This window comes from Cherax quadricarinatus, chromosome 9 (genome assembly GCF_038502225.1).
Source record: "Cherax quadricarinatus isolate ZL_2023a chromosome 9, ASM3850222v1, whole genome shotgun sequence".
Lineage (NCBI taxonomy): Eukaryota > Metazoa > Arthropoda > Malacostraca > Decapoda > Parastacidae > Cherax > Cherax quadricarinatus.
This window is the reverse complement of record NC_091300.1, coordinates 19,262,398-19,284,714: the sequence shown is the minus strand read 5'-3', so window position 1 is coordinate 19,284,714 and position 22,317 is coordinate 19,262,398. Positions and strand designations below refer to the sequence as shown.

Genomic DNA, 22,317 nt, shown 5'->3' with positions numbered 1-22,317 from the left:
AGGTAGAAAGTTGAAAGTGAACATAGAAAAGAGTAAGGTGATGAGGGTATCAAATGATTTAGATAAAGAAAAATTGGATATCAAATTGGGGAGGAGGAGTATGGAAGAAGTGAATGTTTTCAGATACTTGGGAGTTGACGTGTCGGCGGATGGATTTATGAAGGATGAGGTTAATCATAGAATTGATGAGGGAAAAAAGGTGAGTGGTGCATTGAGGTATATGTGGAGTCAAAAAACGTTATCTATGGAGGCAAAGAAGGGAATGCATGAAAGTATAGTAGTACCAACACTCTTATATGGGTGTGAAGCTTGGGTGGTAAATGCAGCAGCGAGGAGACGGTTGGAGGCAGTGGAGATGTCCTGTCTAAGGGCAATGTGTGGTGTAAATATTATGCAGAAAATTCAGAGTGTGGAAATTAGGAAAAGGTGTGGAGTTAATAAAAGTATTAGTCAGAGGGCAGAAGAGGGGTTGTTGAGGTGGTTTGGTCATTTAGAGAGAATGGATCAAAGTAGAATGACATGGAAAGCACATAAATCTATAGGGGAAGGAAGGCGAGGTAGGGGTCGTCCTCGAAAGGGTTGGAGAGGGGGGGTAAAGGAGGTTTTGTGGGCAAGGGGCTTGGACTTCCAGCAAGCGTGTTAGATAGGAGTGAATGGAGACGAATGGTACTTGGGACCTGACGATCTGTTGGAGTGTGAGCAGGGTAATATTTAGTGAAGGGATTCAGGGAAACCGGTTATTTTCATATAGTCGGACTTGAGTCCTGGAAATGGGAAGTACAATGCCTGCACTTTAAAGGAGGGGTTTGGGATATTGGCAGTTTGGAGGGATATGTTGTGTATCTTTATACGTATATGCTTCTAAACTGTTGTATTCTGAACACCTTTGCAAAAACAGTGATTATGTGTGAGTGTGGTGAAAGTGTTGAATGATGATGAAAGCATTTTCTTTTTGGGGATTTTCTTTCTTTTTTTGGGTCACCCTGCCTCGGTGGGAGACAGCCGACTTGTTGAAAAAAAAAAAATTCTTTATGTTCATATATTGTAATTACTTATATGTAGCTATATGAGAAAAGTTAAGCTCATTGTGTTTTATCTTCAATGGCCTAGTAATGTCATGTAGGGGGGTAATGGAATGTATGGATAATTGGGGAATAAGAGAGTAATCAGAGGGAGTAGGCAGGGGATAGGCAAGAGAGGTGAGTCGAATGACAGGAGCGGAGGTAATGTGAGATCACTGGTGACTACATCATTATCTCTACCACACTACTCACCTTCTCAGTACTTGAAATAAAATAATGAATAAAAGAATAAATATTAGGGAAAGTGAATATTACTATTCCACTCAAACAAACAGTGAATATTATTATTATTATTAAGTCCTTGTACAATAATATATTTGGGAACAGGAGAACACTATTGGGTTTAGATAAATGGGGATGGTACATATAAGCAATGAGACAGGGAATACAATCAACTGACGAAACAGAATATAACTTACAATATTGTTCAGAGGACAGTTCACCACAGGAACTCAGTCACACTCTAGCCACAGGTCCCAAGACCTACACAGCCAAGCACTGCTCCAACCAGTACTCTGCCCAGAGTCTCCAACAGAGTCTCCCCTCCAGAGACTCCAGCAGCCCTCTCCCGAGCTCTGCACACAGGCCAGAGCTCCGCTCGAATCTCTGCTGCTCAGAGCTCTGCACACCAGCAGCAGCTTCACTCGAATCTCCTGCTCAGCTGTTCCTTGAGCTTATATGATCCTCAAAGCACTCCCCTTCCCCATAAGGCATAGACCATGTGTTTTGATCTGACACTGAGATCTGACGCTGTCAAGAACAAAAGACCTGAGACCTAAGCCGAAAGGCATGTCTGACAGTTATTTACCAAGGCAAGGTGTGACCATTTACTGGTTAATTAGGTCTCCCTCAGAGACCTCACAAGCATAGTGGACTACATCACAGTAACCCCTTTTCCTGTATAGCCTACTAAAAAGAAAAAGAAGAAAATCGTCAAAGTGGGATGTTTGAATGTGCGAATGATTAGAAAGAGATGATTGTGGTTGTTATGAATGAAAAGAAGCTGGATGTCCTTGCTCTTAAAGTGAAACAAAGCTGAAAAGGGTAGGAGAGTTTCAGTGGGGAGAAATAAATGGGATTAGGTCAGGGGTTGCTAATAAGAGTTAGAGCTAAGGAAGGAGTAGCAATAATATTGAAGGAAAAGTTTTGGTAGGAAAAGAAGGAATATAAATGTATAAATTCAACGATTATGTGGAGTAAAATAAGGGTTGGGTGTGAAAAGTGGGTTATAGTAAGTGTTTATGCACCTGGAGAAGAGAGAAGTGTAGAAGAGAGAGAGAGAGATTTTGGGAAATACTGAGTGAGTGCATGGGGAGTTTTGAACCAAGTGTGAGAGTACTTGCAGTTGGGGGATCTCAGTGCTAAAGTGGGTAAAAATGTTGTAGAGGGAGTAATAGGTAAATTTGGGGTTCAAGGGGTAAATGAAAATGGGAACCCTTTAATTGAACTATGTGTAGAAGGAGGTTTGGCAATAAGTAATACATATTTTATGAAAAAGAATATAAATAAGAATACAGGATACGATATAGCACGTAACAAAAGTAGTTTGTTAGATTATGTATTGGTGGATGAAGGGTTGATGGGTAGGTAAGGGAGGAGGAAGTTAGGGTGAGATATAAGCAACTTTTGGCAGAAAGGTGGGCTAGTTCAAGTATGGGTAGTGGGGATGTTGCAGAGGAATGGGATAATTTTAAAAATGCAGTATTAGAATGTGGGGCAGAAGTTTGTGCTTCCATTTTTTTTTCCAGGTGCTGTTTGTCTTCAAAAAGGCCATATTCATGTTGTTTATCTTTGACTTATTTGTGTACCATTTCTGTGTTTATTGCAAACTTTAAGTGAATTTGCATTCATATTTATGTGTGCATGAATGTGTGTGTATTTTCCAAATCAGATATAACTTATAATCTCTGCTTTATCATATATTCAGCATGTGAATATACTGCAGTTACTTATTATATAAAAGTTATTTTTGTATATACAAAAATTTATATATTTGTCAGGTGTGTGAGAGTACTGGTGAGGAAAGTGAGAAGATGCTTAAGGAAGTCCTGCCCACTCTACTGACATCAGGCATTACTAGTACTGTGCCTGAAGTAAGGAATGTGAGCCTGCAGACTGTGTCCAAATTATGCCGTACAGGAGGCTCCCTAGTGAGGCCACACTTAGGCACGTTAGTTCCAGCTCTGCTCGAAGCTCTTTCAGGACTTGAATCTCAAGCTCTTAGCTATACTTCAGTGAGGTTAAATGATGATGATAGAGAGAAGCTAGATGTGGCTCGAGTTGCTGCAGCAAGAAGCACACCTATGATGGATACATTAAATTATGTCTTGCAGTTTGTTGATGAAAGTACCATGGAGAAGTTAGTGGGAGGTCTGGTGGATGTTCTTAAGAGCTCCGTTGGCCTTGCAAGCCGTGCAGGTGCTGCTCATGTTGTAGAGACACTGACTCATACCTGTCCTGCTCCATTGGAAAAATATACAGGAAAACTCTTGGCTGCACTTGTTAATGGTCTGAGTGATAGAAATGCAGTGGTGAGGAAGGTATATGCTAATGCCATAGGTAATCTAGTTAAAACTGCAAAAACTTCAAGTGTAGAAAAGATCCTGACAAAATTACAGACTTGGTATTTAGAGAAAGATGAGGATACCGTAAGGATGAGTAGTGCTCTTACTCTCCGTAGTATGCATGCTCAAAATAGTGATATAATGAAACAGCATGCTTGCCAGGCTATGCCTCTGGCATTTTTGGCAATGCATGCTGAGAAAACTGCTGAGGGTGACCTTAGTGGCGTTGAAATCTGGGAAGAAATTTGGTCGGATAATACACCTGGAACAGAATCTGGAGTGAGGCTTTATTTAAATGAAATTATTTTAATTTGTGAACAAGCTTTACAAAGTTCAAATTGGGCAATGAAAGCTCAGGCTGGCAGAGCCTTGTCAACAATGTCTCAGAAACTGGGATCAAGTATGAATAATGATCTTGTCACATCCTTAATCACACTTCTAATCAGCAGTCTGCAAGGCAGAACATGGATTGGTAAAGAATCCCTTGTTACAGCACTCTCAAATGTAGCCATGCACACAAAGTCAATACTTAGCACCTTGAAACACCCAGACAGAGATGAACTACTAATGGAAGACATTGTTAAGGTACTGACCAGGGAGGCCAGCAAAGAAAAGATGGAATATAAGATTCATGCCATTAAAGCCCTCTCTACAGTCCTTGACACCTACCAAATTGACAGATTTGAACAGGTCTTTGATATCTGTCTGCCATACCTGACACCTGTGAGTATTTTGCATCATTGTTATTGTTTTCAGCAGTTGTCACTAATTTTCTTTAATTCACTTAAATTTTTTTTTTCAATAGTCCATAAAAGACCAAAAAACTAACAGGCTTGACTGCCCATAAGCCTTTTTTATGTCTCCAGTTTTAGTCATTACATATATTTTATTGCTTGATAATATCTCTATCAGTTAATATTACTATATTCTAACCAAGGCAAAATATTATGCTGTTTAAGGTAAATATTAACATACAGAATAATCACTGAGGTAGATTTTTATAAAAAGTCGTTATTACAGTAAAACCTCTAATTAACAGACTCCCATTTAATGGGTTTTGGAAATTACAGTCAAAAAAATTGGTTGGGCTACCATAATCATTGGGAAAAATGGAACAAAGTCCATAATTCTGGATTTTTTGTAGTGACAGTGTTCAGTGGTCTTCTAAATTATCAGACCAAGTCCAATGATTCCGACATTTGTCTTGTATGGCCACAGTGGTCACACCAGAACTTGTCTGTTTTCATTGTTCCCCGAGTTACAGGCCATCTTCACCAGTTTATTGTCTGTGCTAACACACACACACACACACACACACACACACACACACACACACACACACACACACACACACACACACACACACACACACACACACACACACACACACACACACACACACACACACACACACACACACACACACACACACACACACACACACACACACACACACACACACACACACACACACACACACACACACACACACACACACACACACACACACACACACACACACACACACACACACACACACACACACACACACACACACACACACACACACACACACACACACACACACACACACACACACACACACACACACACACACTCACTCACTCACACTCTTACTTACTTACTTACTTTAAACAGCCAAAAGTATTAACAAAAAATATTTTTAAAGATTAAATATAAATATACATACAGAAAACAGTGATAAATAAATATAATGCACTAATAAAATGGATAAATGAACATTTAACATCACACTTACCTTTATTGACTTGACTTCTTGGTGTATGGTAGACACACAGGAGACAAGAGGAAGGCAAGTTTATTATGCTTCAGTATGATGCTAATATCATCTCTACAGCTTATTTATCTATAACAATTCATCTAATATGACATTATAAACAATATTAACCCTTTCAGGTTTTCGGCCGTACTAGTGCGGCTTACGCTCCAGGGTCCATGACATACTAGTACTCATAAATTCTAGCGCCTTCAAATCTAGTGAGAGAAAGCTGGTAGGCCTACATATGAAAGAATGGGTCTGTGTGGTCAGTGTGCACAGTATAAAAAAAAATCCTACAGCACACAGTGCATAATGAGAAAAAAAACTTTGACTGTGTTTTTGGATTAAAACAGCGACTTTTGCACTATATTTTTGTATGATATTTATTGTTGTATTCTAGTTTTCCTGGTCTCATTGTATAGAATGGAAGACATATTACAGAAATTGAGATGATTTTGACTGGTTTTACAATGAAAAGTACCTTGAAATTGAATTCAAAGTAGCAGAAATGTTCGATTTTTACCAAAGTTCAAAAGTAAACAAATCATGCTAAGCGTCCAATACACGTCAACTGGTGAGTCTAATATTCTTTCACAAGTGCGCCGATATTATTTATACCATTTCTACACTAATGCAGTAGTCTGCAAAACAGTAAATCTATTTTTTGTGAGAAAAATTCAAAGTGGAGAGCAAAAGAAATGTAAGAGGGGCCTGGGGACGTGACTAATAAACAGAGGAAATATTATTTTAGTGCCAGGAATGTCTTTCTTGTTTATTCTGAACCCTATTTGGAAATTGGCATCTTGAAATTTGTGTGAAATTGGCAAAATTGCTAAATTCTGACCACTGTATTGGATAGTTTAAATAGGTAAATTGTTGGTTTCTTGTACTCATTTGATAGAAAAAAAATGGAGTTCTGGCGAAATAGTTATGATTTTGTCAACTAGTAAATTGGAATTGGCCAAAAATAGGGCTCAAAGTGGGCAAAATCGCCGATGCGTAAACATCGTCGAGACCACTAAGTTCGCGAGAGCATAATTCCGTAAGTTTTCCGTCAAATTTCATACTTTTGGTGTCATTATGATCGGGAAAAGATTCTCTATCTTTTTTTTTTTTTTTAATTTTGGGGACCCTGAGAACAAGTCTCTAAGAAGGCCTGTGGACCCTGAAAGGGTTAATAACCTAGAAACATGATGCATGCTCTAGAATGAATAAAATATGTCATAGTGTATGAGAGGAGTAAATGGTGTAAGTGTTGTTGTTGGATTTATAAGGGCCACTGAGAGAAGCTGTACATAGTGGTGGTGGATGCACCAGCAGAATCCACCAACATTATCACACTTAAACAATATATGTACAGTGGACCCATGACTTACGATATTAATCCGTTCCTGAGAGCACATCGTAAGACGAAATTATCGTAAGTTGAATTAATTTTCCTCATAAGAAATAATGGAAATCAAATTAATCCGTTCAAGACACCCAAAAGTCTGAAAAAAAAAAAAAATTTTACCGCATGAAATATACATTTTCCTACACACAAAAAGGAGGATACATGCACAATATATATTGTGCATGTACTAGTGTACTAAATGAAGAATAAATGAACCTTACCTTTATTGAAGATGTAGTGATGAGTGATGAGACACTGTCCTGGGAGTGTCTTTTCCTCCTGAGTAATGTAGGTCCTGTTTGGCATTTTCTTCCAGAACAGGCCTTATCATACTGTCTATGCCAGTACAATTCTCAAGTATCTCAAACCAACCTTTGCTGGCCTTAAATTCACCAATATGAGCACTAGTTCCAGGCATTTTTTCCTGTTCACCTGGGTGTTAGTCGACCGGTGTGAGTCGCATAATGGGGGACAAGATTAAGGACCCCACTGGAAATAAGTTAGACAGTCCTCGATGACACACTGACTTTTTTGGGTTTTCCTGGGTGGCTAACCCTCTGGGGTTAATTGCTTCTCGGTATTCTCAATAAGCCACACCAATAACAGTCTCTCCACATCTTCGAGTAGTACAGCTGACCATGGTGCAGCAGCAGCTGACAGTGCTACAGTAGCAGCAGCAGCTGACCGTGGTATGACACTATTTCGATAGTATTTCGCTCCCTTTTTACCACAGGGTTGACACTAGAAGCTTTCTTTATGCCCATGGTGGCTTATTTAGCAGCTACAAGCACTAAAAACATTGGAATAATACAAAATTTATTGAATGTATGCGTGCAACCGTCCGCCCCGGCTTGTAAACAATGTCACACTAGTTCAGCTGAGGCGCTCAGGCCAGACAGACCAGACGGCCACGTTCGGGACGAATGATATAAGTTGAGTTTTTCAGTGTAGGTCGGGGTCAAATTTTTATGCTGACAAGCATCGTAAGTCGGTTTTAACATAGGTTGAGGACATCGTAAGTCGGGGCTCCACTGTAATTTATAAATAAGAAATACTTACATTTTAATTTATAAATAAGTAAGTTTATTCAGGTATACACAAATACAGTTATGCACATAGATTATCATACATAGCAGCATATGTGTAAAGTACCTAGGATAACCCAAAAAAGTCAGAGTGACTTACGTATTTCCATTGGGGTCCTTTTATATTTACACTTAAACATGTATTTACTTTTATTTAGGTAGTAGGTTGGTAAACGGCAACCACCCAGGGAGGTACTACTGTCCTGCCAAGCGAGTGTAAAACGAAAGCCTGTAATTGTTTTACATAATGGTAGGATTGCTGGTGTCCTTTTTTCTGTCTCATAAACATGCAAGATTTCAGGTACGTCTTGCTACTTCTACTTACACTTAGGTCACACTACACATACATGTACAAGCATATATATACACACCCCTCTGGGTTTTCTGCTATTTTCTTTCTAGTTCTTGTTCTTGTTTATTTCCTCTTATCTCCATGGGGAAAAGTGGAACAGAATTCTTCCTGCATAAGCCATGCGTATTGTAGAAGGCGACTAAAATGCCGGGGGCAAGGGGCTAATAACCCCTTCTCTAGTATAAATTACTAAATTTAAAAAGAGAAACTTTCGTTTTTCTTTTTGGGCCACCCTGCCTTGGTAGGATATGGCCGGTTTGTTGGGAAAAAAAAAATTACTTTTATACTTACACTTTTATATTTACACTTACCTTGGAGGAGATGTTAGTTTAATTAGTTTGATGGAGGAGATGCTGGCAGAGGTTTAGAGTGGTGGAAGATAGCAGGGTGGCATATATTTAGCGGCCTTACACACATCCAGCAACATTGGAGAGTTACTTTCAAGTTATTTTTCTATCACTTACTCTCTTAACTTACTTGCTACACTGTTAATTCTACACTTTATCACTGGCTGGCACTATAGCCTTTATCGATGCCTGCTGCTTTAGTATTGTACATATCATAGAATCACTGCAGAAGGCACATTCTCCCCTCTCTCTTCCTCCTCCACTTTGGTACTTTGCTACAAGTTTTTTCTTGAATTTTATTGTTTCTTTCCTTCTTTATCACAGTGATGGCACTAAAAGCTTTCTTTGGGCCCATTGTGGCTTATTTAGCAGTTACAAGCACTAAAAACAATGGAATAATACTAAATATATCGCTTCTATGCATGGAATTGTCCTCCCTGGCTTGTAAACAATGGCACACTGGCTGTGCACGAAGTCGTGGAGTGGCCGGGCCCGTTCAGGCCGCACAGACACATTCGGGACAAAAGCCCTTAGCTGAGTTATTTGGCGTTAGCTGAGTCAATATTTTTATGCCAGAGTGAGCCATTAGTCGATTTTGGCGCTAGCCGATGAAGCCTTTACCTGATTGTCCATTGTATATGCCCCTTACCAAGACATGGTTCCATCATTGTTCTAACCACATCACCAGAGATACCCAATAACTTCCTGGTATCTTGCAGTGTATTACTTCCATTGTACACAATTATATCTAATACAAGACCACTGTAGCAGTCACAAAGTTCAAACAATTTTATACCAAAGCATTTCCTCTTGCTTGGTATATACTGCTTGAACGATAGTCTACCTTTGAACAGAAACAAAGACTCATTAATAACAAGCTTCCCGAAGGGATAAAAATACATACAGAATTTTTGTTTCAGATACATAAACACATTCCTGATCTTATATAACCTGTCGTTTCTGTCAGGCCATGTTTTGTCTGAGAAGTGTAGCATACATAACAGTAGCACAAATCGATTGACTGGTGTTATATTACTGAAAGCTGAGGTTGAAATCAGGCAGTCTGTCGACCAGTATGATGTGACAATGTGCTTATACACATGTGGCATAAGCATTATTGTGGCAAAGAACAGATACATCTCAGCCACAGTTGTTTCCTTCCACTGGAATAGACTTGATTTTGGTGAAATAATTGTGTTAGCCATGGTGTACAAACATTCCAGTTCAGTGGCATTGTTCCCAAGTGTACAAGATGGCCATATTCCACTTTGAGTTTCATCAAAGTGATGGGGATTGGGAACAAAATTGGCACATTGCTGGCAGTCTCAGATGCGGTCTGCTGGTGGGTACTGGATATTGACAGGTGGTTGTGATTGTGCAGGTTGGTGTGTTGGGTGGGTGAGGGTGGCCTTTGTTGTAGCTGTGCTGAGTCAGCAGCATGGCTACCAGCATAGGCCACTGCTGTTGCCTCAAGGTGCATGGCACCACTACCATCTGGTGATGCATGCACATTATCCATCCCAATTGTAACAATATCATTGTCATTTTCACTATCTGTTCCTGATGTAGTGCCATGGGATGTACTCCAAGATGTACTCCTTCCCCTTAGAATAGCATATGGCACACTACCAGAATGCATGCATGTGTCATATATATTGCCGCTTCACTGGAGAATATTCCTCCTTGCTGTCGCTACTGGAATTGTACCTCTTCAAGGGGGGCTCCTTGGCGTGGTGAAGAGGCTCTTGGTCTGAGGAATTAGACCTGTCGGTCTTCTTCCTCAGACCGAACCTAATTACCCCCCAATCTCCCCTCCCCTATCCCATCCTCCCCTTTTTCCTTTCCTCCTCCTCCTCCCCACCCCTCCCTTTTGCCCTTCCTCTTTTTGGCCTTTGGGATTTCTCCCACAGGCGCAGTAGTTCCTAGGTAGGGGAAAGGATACCAGGGTCTATCCCAATCCGTTGAGGTTCTTGGCGGTGGCGTAGTTTGCCGTGGAATCTGGATCGCCTGGGGATGTCCCGATCCCTCTCCGGTATCCCGGAGTAGCTTTGGGTGTCTTTCGGGTGACGGGTGTATCTCTGGAAGCCACCTTTCGGATTCCGGGGGTGGTGGCCGAAGGAGGTATGCTTTGTGGCGGATATCCGGCCGCCCTCTCTTTTGTCCACCAAGGTAGCTCGGCAGATGTGAGGTTGCTATCCCGGATTGTTAGTTTACTAGCATGATGGGTAGGGTATGGCACGGGTTCCATGCTGCATCTGCGCTACTTGCGGTGCTGAGGTCCTCTTGGGCACGGAGGGAGATTTCTGGCCCTTTCATTCCTCCTAGGAACTATCCCTCCCCGGTCCCCCCTTTTTTTATTTTTTTTTTTATTTTTATTTTCTTCTTTCTTTTTTTTTCTTAAAAACAAAAAGAAAGAAGTAACCTAACCATGGCAGCCCTAGTCCATGAACCTACTACCCCCGGGCCCCTTCTTGATACCGCACCCCGTTCTGACCCCGCCTCGTCTTTGGACCACTCTTCAGACACTCCTCATACCTCTGTACCTATTGCTGGTGCTGTTTCCTCACCCGCTTCAGGTACTGAGGCCTCGACTGACTCCTTCGATTTATCGGACCTTCGCTCTCCTCTGACTATGCTTCCGGCCTCTCCCTCTATGGTGCGGCAATTTTCAAATCGCCGACCCGTTCCACGTCGGACCAACTCTGGTCCCACACCTAAACGCCAACGACAATTACTTGCTGATGATACTTCTCCACCTTCTCGTTCTTCTCAGAAACGATCAACACGTCCTTCACTACCTTTCCACGCTCAGTTTCAGACTGAACAATGGACTAAATTCTTCACTTTATGACCGACTTCCTCTACTGCCTATCTTTCTGACCACAGTATTGGCAAGGCACTCCTACGCCATGTTGGTAAAGATATTTCTTTTCATGCTCTTAAGAGCGGTACGCGCATCATTACCGTACAGAATGCTACCCAGGCTCATGAGCTCTCTCGTCTTTCCCATATCGATACTGTTCCTGTCACTCTTGAAAAACATCATTCCCTCAATTCTTGTAGTGGTACCGTCATTCTGCCCCATACCATAGTTCAACAAAATTTCCAGACATGTGGCACTGACATTCTTGAACAGCTGGAACTCCAAGATCTCTCAATTCTCAAGGTAGACACTTACGTTCTTCCTGCCCGCGGGCGGAGACGATACCCTAGCAATGTGGCTCGTTTAACTTTTGACAGCCGAGAACTCCCATCCTCAGTTTATATAGCAGGACATCGGTTACAAGTTCGAAAGGTGATCCCTACACCACAACAGTGTAGAAATTGCTGGCGATTTGGCCATCCAGCGAAATATTGCAGATCTATCGCCGAATGCCCAGTCTGTGGTGCCGATGACCATTCTAATACGTCTTGCAATCGATCTCCCTCTTGCCTTAACTGTCATGAGGCTCACCCTTCGTACTCTCGCCGTTGTCAAGTCTATTTAAACGAGCGGGAAATCCGTTACCTCAAAGAGACAGAAGGTCTCCCTTATGCCATGGCAGTTTCTCATCTCCGCCTCCAAGGGAGACTCCCACGTGTTTCTTATTCCCGTGTTTCAAAACGTCCCCCCACTTCTGGTATCCCATCTTCTACACCCACCTCTGTGGTTACCTCTCCCATAGTCACTCCTGTATCTAATCCTTTTGCTGTCCTCGGCTCAGACGTCCCTACTTCAACGCCTCAGTCTGATCTCGCTTCTTCGAGTTCTCTCTCACAAGCCTCAGTATCGACGAGACCTCGTACGACACCTCCTCCCAATCGTCCCTCTACTTCTCAAAAGTCAAAAAAAGGTCCGTTAACACCTCCTACCCATCTTCCACCTCCTCTTTTTACCCTCCCTGTCTCTGTCCCTGGTTCTCCCCCTCTCACTGGCTCAGTTACAAGTGTAGAGGTTCACCCTCCTCTTCGTACTGTACCTTCCTACCCTGTTCCCTCCCAAGTTTCTTCCTCTTCTGCCACCTCCCAGGTTCCTGCCTCTTCTGTCCCCTGCCATGCTTCTCCAGTTCCCTCCACCCTTTCACCCCCCCCCCTACCTTGGTACAGTCCAATACAGTTCCAATCTTTACTCATCCTCCCCCTACCATTTCCAATATTGTCTCCCATACAACGTCTCTGAATTCAGAAACACTTGAAGCAATCTCTGAATAACTTAAGAAATCGTAATGACACGATTGCAAACAAACCATACCCCCGGCCGGGATTTCTTAAGTCATGTTGACGGCAGTGAAGGGACTTGAGCTAGAGTTCGTCACGGCCACGCTAGCTGGAGATTCGTCTGTAAAAACTTGCATTTGTGGTCACAGAGGTGCCTGTGCTAACCTTCCTATGGTGTAGAAATATACCTAGTTGGATGAATCTTATTGTGGCTAGCTGGTCTAGTGGCTAACGCGACGGGCTGGAGTTTTGAGACTCTATGACCGCGGGTTCAATCCCGGCCGGGGGTATGGTTTGTTTGCAATCGTGTCATTACGATTTCTTAAGTCATGTTGACGGCAGTGAAGGGACTTGAGCTAGAGTTCGTCACGGCCACGCTAGCTGGAGATTCGTCTGTAAAAACTTGCATTTGTGGTCACAGAGGTGCCTGTGCTAACCTTCCTATGGTGTAGAAATATACCTAGTTGGATGAATCTTATTGTGGCTAGCTGGTCTAGTGGCTAACGCGACGGGCTGGAGTTTTGAGACTCTATGACCGCGGGTTCAATCCCGGCCGGGGGTATGGTTTGTTTGCAATCGTGTCATTACGATTTCTTAAGTCATGTTGACGGCAGTGAAGGGACTTGAGCTAGAGTTCGTCACGGCCACGCTAGCTGGAGATTCGTCTGTAAAAACTTGCATTTGTGGTCACAGAGGTGCCTGTGCTAACCTTCCTATGGTGTAGAAATATACCTAGTTGGATGAATCTTATTGTGGCTAGCTGGTCTAGTGGCTAACGCGACGGGCTGGAGTTTTGAGACTCTATGACCGCGGGTTCAATCCCGGCCGGGGGTATGGTTTAATCTCTGAATATATTGCAGAGACCAAACCATCAATGGACACTGATCCACCTTCCGCTCTTTCTCTCTCCTCTGCTCCATCTGCTCAACTCCTTTCTTCACAGCGCACCGTTCCTTCGCTGCTTGAACGTTTTCCACTGCCTCCGCATGTGGACTTTTCTAACCCCTCTAGTCCGTAGGAACCCTTACCTGCGGATTTCAAGTATCTTTATCATTGCCAATCATGGCCTATTTACAGTGGAATATACGCGGCCTCAGGGGTAATCGGGGTGAGCTTCAGATGTTACTCTCCCAGTTTTCCCCTGTTGGTGTTTGCTTACAGGAACCAAAATTACACTCTGCTGTTATTTCTCCCATCTCAGGCTATAATTTATTGTATTCTTCAGATCCTTTTCCTGATGGGACCTTTAATGAAAGTGCCCTTCTTCTACGCACTAATATTCCGTACCATCAGCTATTTGTTCATACTTCGCTGCATTACACAGCAGCCCGTATCCACTTACATAGGTGGTATACGCTCTGTTCTTTATATCTTTCTCCTTCTCAGGCATTATCTATTCCGGATATTGCCTTCCTTGTTTCGTCATTACCGCCACCGATTCTGTTACTTGGTGATTTTAATGCCCACCATTTCCTCTGGGGGGGGTCTCACTGTGATTCCCGTGGAATTCAGTTAGAGGCTTTTCTTGCCACCCACCCCCTCCATGTTTTAAATACAGGTACTTACACCCATTTTGATCCTCGGACTCATACTCTCTCTTGCATCGATCTCTCAGTCTGCTCTTCCTCCGCCGCATTAGACTTTACTTGGTCTGTTCTCCCGGACTTACATGACAGTGATCATTTCCCAATCATTCTTACTTCCCCTTCATATTCGCCACCTCTTCGCACCCCACGCTGGCAATTTAATCGGGCAAATTGGAACCTTTACTCACACCTAACTGTTTTTAAAGAGGTTCCTTCTTCGTCCTCCATCGATGAGCTTTTACACCTCTTCTCGTCCTCCATTTTCACCGCAGCTTCTCATTCTATACCCCAAACTTCGGGCAGGCATTCTCAGAAATGCGTGCCTTGGTGGTCTCCTGCTTGTGCTCGTGCAGTACGTTTGAAACGCGCTGCATGGGGCAGGTACCGGTACAATAGAACCACAGAGAGACTCCTTGATTTTAAACAGAAGCGTGCGATCGCTCGCCGTGTCATCCGTGACGCTAAACGCACTTGCTGGCGAGATTATGTCTCCACCATCACCTCTGCTTCCTCTATGAGTGCAGTCTGGAAAAAAGTACGAAAACTGAGTGGTAAATATTCTCCTGACCCGGCTCCTGTTCTGCGGGTTGCCGGTGTTGATATAGCAAACCCACTAGATGTTGCCAACGAAATTGGCAATCATCTGGTCCGTATTTCTCAGGGACTCCATCTATGCCCCTCATTTCTTTCCTCAAAGTCTGCCAGAGAGTTAGCACCCTTGGACTTTTCTTCTCTCAGAGAAGAACAGTATAATGTGCCTTTTACACTTCAAGAACTGGAGGCAACACTCTCAGCCTGTCGATCATCAGCAGCTGGGCCCGACGACATTCATATTCGTATGCTACAACATTTACATCAGTCAGCCCTTGCAGTCCTATTACGCCTTTACAATCTTATTTGGTCACAAGGAGTTCTTCCACAGCTGTGGAAATCCGCCATTGTTCTCCCTTTCCGCAAACCAGGCACTACAGGACATGAAACCTCCCACTATCGTCCCATTGCTCTTACCAGTGCAGTTTGCAAAGTAATGGAACGCCTAGTAAATAGACGTTTAGTGTGGTATTTAGAGAGACACAACAGTCTCTCCACTCGTCAATATGGCTTTCGTAAGGGACGTTCTACCATAGACCCCTTACTACGCTTGGATACGTATGTTCGTAATGCCTTTGCGAATAACCACTCAGTTATTGCCATATTTTTTGACCTTGAGAAGGCATATGACACAACTTGGAGGTATAATATTTTGCCCAAGCCCACTCCTTAGGCCTTCGAGGCAATCTACCATCCTTCCCTAAGAACTTTTTAACTGGCAGGCATTTCCGTGTTTGGGTTAATAATGTGCTCTCCCCGGACTTTATCCAAGCTGAAGGTGTCCCCCAGGGATGTGTTCTGAGCACAACACTTTTTCTCCTTGCTATTAATGATTTGGCCTCTAGTCTTCCATCAAATATTTGGTCATCACTCTATGTTGATGACTTCGCTATTGCCTGTGCAGGCGCTGACTGTCACCTCATTACAGTTTCTCTCCAACATGCAGTCGACCGTGTTTCCAATTGGGCCACCACACGTGGGTTTAAATTTTCCAGCACTAAAACCCACCAAATTACTTTCACTAGACGCTCTGTCATCTCCGATCATCCTTTGTACCTCTATGGCTCCCGTATCCCTGAACGTGATACAGTCAAGTTTCTGGGCCTCCTCTTTGATCATAGGTTATCCTGGAAACCTCACATTACCTCTCTGAAGGCAACTTGTCACAGCCGGCTGAACCTTCTTAAAACCCTTGCTCATCTTTCATGGGGAGCTGATCGTCGAACCCTCCTTCGCCTACATTTCACCCTTATTTTATCGAAACTTGATTATGGTGACCAGATCTATTCAGCGGCATCTCCTGCTACTCTCTCTAGCCTTAACCCCATTCATCACCAAGGATTACGTTTATGCCTTGGTGCTTTTCGCTCTTCCCCTGTTGAGAGCCTCTATGCAGAAGAGAACGTTCCATCCTTATCCGATCGCCGTGATGCCCATTGCCTGCGCTACTATGTACGCTCTCATGATCTCCGCAATCCTTCCATTTATAGAATGGTCACTGATGTTAGTAGACATTCTTTATTTGTTCGCCGCCCCTGTTTACTCCGTCCCTTCTCTCTTCGCCTTCATTCGCTCTTGTCTTCTCTTCAACTACCACCTTTCTATGTACATGTAGCATCTCACTTTTCCCTACCCCCCTGGGAAGTTCCAGCCGTTCGAGTCTGTTCTTTCTCCCTCCCTTGCTCGAAAGCCCAACTGTCTACGGTCGCTTCCCGCTCTCTTTTTCTTGACCACTTTCACTCTCATTCTCATGCCATTGCTGTGTACACAGATGGCTCTAAGTCTTCTGACGGCGTAGGATTCGCAGCAGTGTTTCCGGACAGCGTCGTACAAGGGCATTTACTATCTTCGGCTAGTATTTTTACTTCTGAATTATATGCCATCCTTACAGCACTTATCCGTATTGCATCTATGCCTGTGTCATCATTTGTGGTTGTCTCAGACTCCCTTAGTGCTTTACAGGCTATACAAAAATTTGATACACCTCACCCCTTAGTCCTCCGTATCCAACTTTGGCTACGCCGCATCTTTACCAAGCATAAAGATATTGTTTTTTGTTGGGTCCCTGGTCATGTTGACGTACAGGGCAATGAACAGGCAGACACTGCTGCGTGGTCAGCAGTACATGACCTACCAGTTTCTTATAGAGGTATTCCATTTACGGACTATTTTGCTGCAATATCTTCCCACCTTCACACCCGTTGGCAACAACGTTGGTCTACTATGCTCGGCAACAAACTTCAATCTATTAAACCGAGTATAGGTTACTGGCTGTCTTCTTATCACCAGTGTCGAGGTTGGGAGACTACTCTCTCCCGTCTTCGCATTGGCCATACTCGTCTTACTCATGGATATCTCATGGAGAGGCGTCTTGCTCCTCTCTGTGAGAATTGCCAAGCTCCATTATCAGTCAGCCACATTCTGTTGGACTGCCCACTTTATCAACGAGCACGCAGAATTTACCTCTGTCGTCGTCTTCGCTCCGCTGCTCTCTCTTTACCTTCCCTTCTCGCTGATGGACCCACCTTTCATTCGGACTCTCTCATTGACTTTTTGACAACAACTGACTGACTTCACAAATTCTGATAACTTCAGCCCTTTCTACTTCAATCTCTTGCTACCCTCTACCCCCGTACTATCCCCTGCCCTGCTGTTTTCTGTAACCTACTGATCATCCCTCCTCCCTGATGAACATCAAAATGGTATACAATACCGACAGGTTGTTAGGTAAGGCACATATGCAACAGTTAGACAACTTTATTCCGAAACGTTTCGCCTACACAGTAGGCTTCTTAAGTCGAATACAGAAAGTAGGCAGGAACAGTAGAGATGTGAAGACGATGTAATCAGTCCATCACCCTTGAAGTCGTAGAATTTGAGGTTGTCAGTCCCTCGGCCTGGAGAAGTTCAGTTCCATAGTCAGGAACTATCTGAAGATCAAGCGACAGTGAGGAGACTTAAATACTGTCGGAAGGAGAGGTGCAGAGTAGTAGTAGTAGTAGTGAGAATGGACAAGCTTTTCAAGTGAGAAGTGTTGGATCTGAGAGGGACATGACCTCTCAGTGGTTACATTCTCACTACTACTACTACTACTACTACTACTACTACTACTACTACTACTACTACTCTGCACCTCTCCTTCCGACAGTATTTAAGTCTCCGCACTGTCGCTTGATCTTCAGATAGTTCCTGACTATGGAACTGAACTTCTCCAGGCCGAGGGACTGACAACCTCAAATTCTACGACTTCAAGGGTGATGGACTGATTACATCGTCTTCACATCTCTACTGTTCCTGCCTACTTTCTGTATTCGACTGAAGAAGCCTACTGTGTAGGCGAAACGTTTCGGAATAAAGTTGTCTAACTTTGCATATGTGTCTTACCTAACATCCCTCCTCCCTTCTGCCATCCAATACCCTCGCTTCCTTCCCTACCCTGCAGCGCTGTATAGCCCTTGTGGCTTAGTGCTTCTTTTTGATTATAATAATAATAATAATACTGGAATTGTAATAAGAGCTTGGAAATCACACTCACTATCACTGCTCACATCTGAGTCCTGGACACGGGGAAATAAAAGTTTCCTTTTTCGCCGTGGTACAGCTGAATATGAACTAGACGGCCCAGCACCAGAGGTGAAAGGTTGATGGTCGTCTGGGTTTTCAGCACTATTTCTATTATCTCAGGCATTGCTTTTGGTCACAAACTCCTCAAAACTATGAAATTCATCTTCACTGACACTTCCATCTGTGTTAGAACTATCACTTAGGAACAGAAGAGTCCCAATTCGCCGAGGAGTGAGATATTTCTTACTGCGAGGCATGGTGAACAAGGACTACTGAAATAGCGTTCCCACAATGCAGTGTGGGTGCCCTGATTTTTTCATATTGCACACACTGATCGTGCAGACCCATTCTCTCACATGTAGGCCTACCAGCTTTCTCCCACTAGATTTGACACTGCTAGAATTTTGGCGTATTAATGCGTCGCCAACACTAGCTTGTAAGATGTATCTATACGCCACCAACAGTGAATGGGTTAAACACTTGATGTGGCTCATAGCTACCCTCAGAAATAATTTCCTGCAATTCAGCAGGGAAATTACTTGCTGCTCTATGATCAGCTGAAGCACTTTTACCAGAAAACTTAATATTAGTAACTTATTATGCAACTTAAAGTTGTGGAACCAGCCTGTTCTAAACATACACTTTTTTTCAGGCCTTCCTTCCTTCCTTCCTTATCACAAGTGTTCCGTGGGCAACACTCCAAATTTTTCCCCTCCTGCAAACTGAACTGTGTTAAGTTAGTTTTATGAAGTGTTGTATAAAATTGTGCTGCAATTTTTCAGTAACCAAAACGTGTAATGTAATGGTCTACTGTATAACAAAAATAAGAAACAGTAAGTATCTAAGAATTAATGCCTCTTTATCTTTAGGATAAACAAGAACAGGAGTCCACTGATGATGAAGAGCGCAACAAAAAAGAAGAATCATTGCGCTGGGACCTTATAGATGAGATGGTAAACTCCTTAGGGCGTGCCTGGCCCTTATCCAAGGTTACCCAAGGTAGTTTAGGTCTAATATTCATGTCATATTTTCAAATATACTTTAGTTTTTGCTTTTGGGTCACCCTACCTCAGTGGGATACAGCCAGTTTGTTGAAAGAAGATTTTCAAATATTTTGTATGTTGGCACATTAAAAGAGCTAGATGCAAAGGATTTAAGATTTTTAACAAATTTAGTAAAGTTTCATTTGGATCCCAAGATAAAGATTGAATCTTAGCAATTATTGCAGCTGTAAAATATAGTGCTATAAATTGACATGGTCGTGTGAGTACAAAAATAAAGTTAAAACTGATTGTAGGTTGTTAATTCACTGTAGGATGTTAAATTATTCTTAATAGATTTAAAGATAGATAAATAAAGTAAAAAAAAAAAAAATAGGGAATATGTGGACTTTTCTGATAAGGATGACAACGGTGAAGGGGGGCTGGATAAGGCTGAAAAAAAATCACATTGAAGCAGAGGAATTCCTCCTCTGCTTCAGTATATTATATTTTCTGATCCATTTTTTCTTCCCTTTTTTTCCATAGAATATGCCTTACAATATTGATTGGCAAATTTGTCAAAATTATAAATGTTGGTTATAATGCTGCAAAGAGCATTCTCAGAAGGGAAAAAAAAAAACATTTTATACTGATTTGTAATAAGCACTGCAAGTATTTTCATATGTACTTGGGGTTTTAATTTCAGAAAAATACAGTGAGCAAGTAGTGGAAATGTTAAATAACAGTGTGTCACGTGTTCCTCGCAAGACACAGCTGAGTATCGTGGGAGCATTGAAGCATTTCTGGAGTCGACACTTTCTGTTGCAAGAGCTTCCTTCCTCTTTGGGAACACCTCTCTTTGATCCTCTCTTGCATCACTCCTGCAAGATATTCAATTATTGTTTAGGTAATTTTTTCCTTCAATCAGTACCTTATTTATCCTTGAAAGCTGTTGTGTGCATTTTATCATCTCTTAAATGTTGTTATTATTATTATCATTATTATAAGGAGAAGCACTAAATCAGTAGAGGTCATACAGCACCTGGAAAATGGAAGGCAATCAAGTTTTAATCCTAATTCTATGGATGAAGAGCCCTTCACCAGTATCAAGGAACTTCGCTTGAGGGGCTAATTCAATTTTGTTGGAGGATTTTTGTTTATTAGGAGAAATAAATTTTGAACTGACGCTAGTTTCTATCATGTGATGAGCACTTAGCATAAGTTTTAGTAATTTGATGAAGGCCTGCTGTCATTATAAAATCATAAAATTACTGATTTGTAAATTGTAGTGGTATAAATTTTAATATTGTCATTAACTCCAACTTTTTGTTTTTTTAGGTGTTGCCAAGTTTTATAGTCTGCGACGAGAGTCCCTGGTTGTATTGAATGAATTCCTAGAAAAAGTGAAAGGTGAGTTACCTAATATAGGTTTCAGCACAATGCAGTACAGTAGGGCCCCACTTATACGGCAGGTTAGGTTCCAGGCTACTGCCGGAAAGCAGAACGTCATTTGTTTCCACTTATGTCAGATAAGTTAGTAATAGATCAAGACATTAAAAATCAATAAAAAGAAATACACACACAGTACACTCATTACTTACCTCAGAATACTTGTAATCTCAATGTAGGGGCGAGAAGTGAATAGTGTTTATTGTAAGAAGTTAGGTGTGGTAGGTATGGTAACCAGAAAGTCCACTCCACCCCACCCCACCCACATGTAATATACTTCAACATTTAAAGAGCCCTAGAGCGATACAATGCATATAGTGTACACTCATTACTTTTTTTTTCAACAAACCGGCCATATCCCACCAAGGCAGGGTGACCCAAAAAGAAAAACGAAATTTTTTTCTTTTTAAATTTAGTAATTTGTACAGGAGAAGGGGTTACTAGCCCCTTGCTCCTGGTATTTTAGTCGCCGCTTACAACATGCATGGCTTATGGAGGAAGAATACTCATTACTTACCTTAAAATATTTGTGGTCTTAATATAGGGTGCAAGGTGCATAGTAGGGTAGGTATGTATCGAATAGTGTGGTAGGTATTGTAACCCCATCTGGCCACCCCACCCACACATTATATACTAGGCATTTGGAGCGCCCTAGAACGATAAATTGCATATACTACAGTGCTTGTCACGGCATTATGTCAGGTGAGTGCCCTGGCATAATGCTGTGACGAAAATCAAAAGCCTACCATATAGGTTTTTTTTTTTTTCATCAGTACATTCTGTTGGGTAGCAGCTGTAAGCATGATGTCTCAGCCAGCCACCACAGTTCACAGTGACTTCTCATTGTTCACGTGGCTGCCGTGATGAGAGTAAGTGTTGCACTGTTGTCTCTCATCCACCCCATCTTTTGTCCGGTGTTCCCTTTGGTTTTGTTGCTATACATGTTTGATTATGGGTAAAAGGAAGTCATTAACACCTGAAACTATAGCTTAAATCATAGGGCTTCACAAAGCTGGGCACCAAACAAAAGGAATAGTGGAGAATGTTAGTGCGTGTGAGCATTCAATGAGGAACTGGGTGCAGTGTTTCAAGGCTCGTGGAGGTGCCGAGTTACCATCTGCCAAACCTCTGCCTAGTCCCTTGAAGAAGACATCTGTTTGTATCTTAACTGTGTTAAAGAAGCAGTTAGAGAGTTAATGGGCAGTTAGAGAATAACTGCTTCTTTAACGCAGTTAAGGTATGAACAGATGTCTTCTTTGAGGGGCCAGGCCGAGGTTTGGCAGACGGCAACTCGACACCACCGCCAGCCTTAAAACACTGCACCCA

General features: G+C 42.4%; 1 protein-coding gene across 1 annotated transcript in view; it reads left to right on the top strand.

The window, feature by feature from the left end:
- The window catches only part of LOC128685961 (proteasome adapter and scaffold protein ECM29), a 136,689-nt gene that overhangs the window by 109,344 nt on the left and 5,028 nt on the right, over nt 1-22,317 (top strand). The window contains exons 22-25 of the mRNA XM_070083283.1: nt 3,083-4,369; nt 19,432-19,561; nt 20,249-20,449; nt 20,881-20,952. Coding sequence (XP_069939384.1) covers nt 3,083-4,369; nt 19,432-19,561; nt 20,249-20,449; nt 20,881-20,952 — 1,690 coding nt within the window. The remainder of the gene's footprint in view (nt 1-3,082; nt 4,370-19,431; nt 19,562-20,248; nt 20,450-20,880; nt 20,953-22,317) is intronic.